General features: G+C 36.9%; 1 protein-coding gene across 3 annotated transcripts in view; it reads left to right on the top strand.

Annotated features, from left to right (window-relative positions):
• GAB1 (GRB2-associated binding protein 1) overlaps positions 1–4,038 on the top strand; it is a 128,841-nt gene that overhangs the window by 122,796 nt on the left and 2,007 nt on the right. For all 3 annotated transcript variants that reach the window (XM_011987158.1, XM_011987157.1, XM_011987159.1), the window contains one exon: positions 3,645–3,767. In XM_011987158.1, the coding sequence (XP_011842548.1) occupies positions 3,645–3,767 (123 nt within the window). The remainder of the gene's footprint in view (positions 1–3,644; positions 3,768–4,038) is intronic.

The following is a 4,038-nucleotide window of genomic DNA, read 5'->3' as shown; positions in this document are numbered from 1 at the left end:
TTTTTTTTTTTTTTGAAAACATTTTACCAGGCCAGGACCTCAAATATCAGGGTTTATATTTTCTGTAAAGTTTTAATTATGAAAAAGGATTTGTGTCAAACTTTGATAAGGATCAGATTCTCCTCCGCGTTGCCCGGCCTCCCATTTTTTTTTTTTTTTTTTTTTTTTACACCTAATGCCATTAAACCACAAAGGTACTTTTACTTGTCACCAGTAGAGGTGTCTAAATAAACACAATGTGGTGAATTTCTTTTTTTTTTTTTTTGGAGACAGATTCTCGTTCTGTCACCTAGGCTGGAATGCAGTGGCGTGATCTCAGCTCTCTGCAGCCTCCACCTCCTGGGTTTTAAACAATTCTCCTGACTCAGCCTCCTGAGTAGCTGGGATGACAGGTTTGCGCCACCACTCCCGACTAATTTTTGTGTTTTTGATAGAGATAGGGTTTCATCATGTTGCCCAGGATGGTCTCAAACTCCTGACCTCAAATGATCTGCCTGCCTTGGCTTCCCAAAGTGCTGGGATTACAGGCGTGAGCCACTGCACCTGGCCTGTGATGAATTTCTGAAGTACTTAGGTCCTATGTATTAGAAAAAAGCACAAATGACCCAGGAGGACATACCTATCTACCAAGTACAACAGAAAAATCAACAGTGCCAATTCCATCTCCTCATGCTGCCAAATACAAGGACTCATCATAGTCCATTCAACTGTCCCTTAGAAAAGAATATGAGAATTATAGCAAATATTTAACAAACTTCTTTAATTTTGGATCAAAACTCATGCATTATCAAGTGAATTCTGAACGTGACACCTGAAATTCAAATGATGGTAAACCATAACTAAAGGCAGACATATTGTTATGTGATAATAACAACAAAAATATGTTAAATGATTTTACATAATTTTTTAAAAATCTAGGCCAGGTGTGGTGGCTCACACCTGTAATCCCAGCACTTTAGGAGACCAAAGCGGATCACCTGAGGTCAGTAGTGTGAGACCAGCCTGGCCAACATGGTGAAACCCCGTCTCTACTAAAAATACAAAAATTAGCCAGGTGTGGTGGCAGACGCCTGTAATCCCAGTTAGGAGGCTGAGGCAGGAGAATTGCTTGAGCCCATGAGGCAGAGATTGCAGTGAGCCAAGATCAAGCCACTTCCCTCCAGCCCAGGCGACAAAGCAAGAGTCCACCTCAAAAAAAAAAAAAAAAACTAGCACTACTGCTTTGTTATTTAATTCAAAGAACACTTTTAATACCTTGTAGAATCTTAGAGTTTCTCTAAACTGTTTTGGGAAAATACTGGGTGAAAGGCTAGAATACAGACAGGCTGTTCCCACTGGAGATTAAATCAAGAGCAAGTAGACTTCCTTGTAGACACACAAATGTTAACAATACTTAAAGATGGAAAAATGTTCAGTTCTAGTAATAGCAGACATAAAATAGGTTAACTAGCCACCCTGAGAAATTCTGTTTAGGAGCAGCTTACTGGTATAATGCATGCAGGTCTTTTGAATGTATACATTTCTTTTATAGCCTTGTAATACTGTGAACACTTCTAGATATTTCTAATCAGAGAAATGGAGGTTATGGGTCTTTCACTGATCACATTTGAATATAGAATTTTCCACACACTCATGGCTGATTTTATGTGACAATGATATATAGAGTCATTCAGGTAAAAAGTTTCATGATGATTTCAGTTTCTCCATGAATTAGAAAAAAGGGAGGGATTACTATTTATATTGAGGACCAAAACTTGCTTACATTTTTTGTGTTCTACATGTTATTTTTGATTTTTTGTTTTTTTCAGACAGAGTTTCCCTATTGCCCAGGCTGGAGTGCAGTGGCGCGATCTTGGCTCACTGCAACCTCCACCTCCTGGGTTCAAGTGATTAGCCTGTCTCAACCTCCCAAGTAGCTGGGATTACAGGCGCCCACCACCACACCCGGCTAATTTTTGTCGTTTTTAGTAAAGATGGAGTTTCACCACGTTGGCCAGGCTGGTCTCGAACTCCTGACCTCAGGTGGTCCGCCCGCCTCAGCCTCCCAAAGTGCTGGGATTACAGGCCTGAGCCACCGCGCCTAGCCGTTTTCTGTATTTTTTAAATGTTTTATTTGCAGTAATTGATAAATTTGGTTTAAAAAATCTGTTTCTTCAAATAGGAACATTACATTTAGTTGTGCAGGTTGTTTACTGCATAAACATACTGCATACCTGATTATATGAAATTCAGGCTATGTGCTGCTCACCACACTGCACTCGCCCACAGCACAGAGCCGTGTCACCCCAGTGCAAGCACCACCTTTTAATAATTTGCAAAAAGGTTCCATACCAGCTATTAGCAGCTTTGCTACGAAATGAGAGAATAGTGTCTATATTTCCCTAGAAGTGTCTTTTCCCTAAGGCACAGTTTTTTCTGTTTAACCTAAGCAAAAAGAAATGAAGTAGCAACATAAAAAGAATCAACAGAACCACCAGATGTATGCAGTTTTCAAACTGTTTTATTCATCATAATACGCACAAATTTTTAACTTTGTTAAATCATTATGGTTTTCTTCAAAAGTATGAGATAAGATATAAGCATTAATATCAACAGTGCACAAGGATGAAAATCCCTAATGAGAAATACAATCTTGCATATGAGAAGCCAAGAACATTTCTAGATTGGGTTAAAAGGAGTAAGGCATGGAAACAAGTCACTTGTTTGAGCACATGTATAATAGAACCCTGTTGTAATTAGAGTGGAGGGAATATATAGGGACTTAGGTTCATGCCAGCTTTTTCTTTCTATTTAGCATTGATCTTTCATTTTTCTGCCTCAAGTTTTTTGTTCCTGTTGTTTATTGCTGTCATCTATCTTCCCACCTTCTTTACCTTTTTTTTAGAGAGTAGTCCTACTGTACAAATCATCTGAAATGGTTATTTACAAATTCCAGAGTTGTCTTCACTCTACTCTCTTTAAAATCTTAGCACTATTTTTGTCCAAAATTTTAATTCTTTTTAAACCCACAAGTTAGTATTATTAGTGCTCTTATTATATAAACTATGCTTATTTACGTTTTTCTGCATGTTTAGCGGCTTCTTTATCACTTCTTCTTGTATCTCAGGCCTTCCTTAGGTAATAATTTTCCTTCTCTCTTAAATACGTTCTTTAAAATGTATGCCTTTTAGGAAGGAAAAGATCAGGCTAAGGAAATTAAGTGGTAAAAAATCCAGATGATTGAAACAAAATAGACTTAGCCAATGGAGTCAAACAAATTTTAGTGTGAAAGCCTTTAAATAAAATGCAGAAAGTTTTTTAAAAATTTAATTTGAAAGCAAGGAATATAAAGATCCTGTAAACACATAATTGAGTACAGATATAATTTTAATAATGTTCAAGTTGGGTTATCATAGCAAACTATCTCTTGATGTCTCAATCTTAGTGTGAACCAAGTTTAACTTTTGAAACTACGTTTAGCTTGCTCTAAGCTAGGCTTTAATCGGTTTTTTAAATATTACTTATTTTCTATCCTAAAAGGTTGTTTAACTTTTTAAGCTATGTCCTCTTGAAAGCAAAGATTTAGGCTTCCGTAGATGTCCAACAGTATGAGTGGTATGTCTGGTGAATGTCTGACTGTTGATTTTGTTGTCTAATACTTTCAGAATCTCTTTGGCAGTAACAGTCTTGATGGAGGAAGCAGCCCTATGATCAAGCCCAAAGGGGACAAACAGGTGGAATACCTAGATCTCGACTTGGATTCTGGGAAATCCACACCACCACGTAAGGTGAGTGACATGTGACATGCCTCTTCTGTGTATACAGTTCACACTTCAAACCTGAAGAATTATCTCCTTTGGGATAATTTTATTAAGTTATGTTTAATATAAATTTAGTCTGTTCTGCTACTTGATGCTGTCTCATAAACCACAAATAACATAGTTATGGAGAGTGATTTTTTTTTTCCTTTCTGACAGTTAGAAATTTTATACTTTCTACTCTTTTAGTGGTTACTATTGAAATAGTTATTTAACAAATTCTTTTTTTTTTTTTTTTTTT

The sequence above is a fragment of the Mandrillus leucophaeus genome, unplaced genomic scaffold (assembly GCF_000951045.1).
Source record: "Mandrillus leucophaeus isolate KB7577 unplaced genomic scaffold, Mleu.le_1.0 Scaffold301, whole genome shotgun sequence".
In the NCBI taxonomy this organism is placed as follows: Eukaryota; Metazoa; Chordata; class Mammalia; order Primates; family Cercopithecidae; genus Mandrillus; species Mandrillus leucophaeus.
The sequence above is the reverse complement of the archived record's forward strand: the minus strand, read 5'-3'. Positions and strand labels throughout refer to the sequence as shown.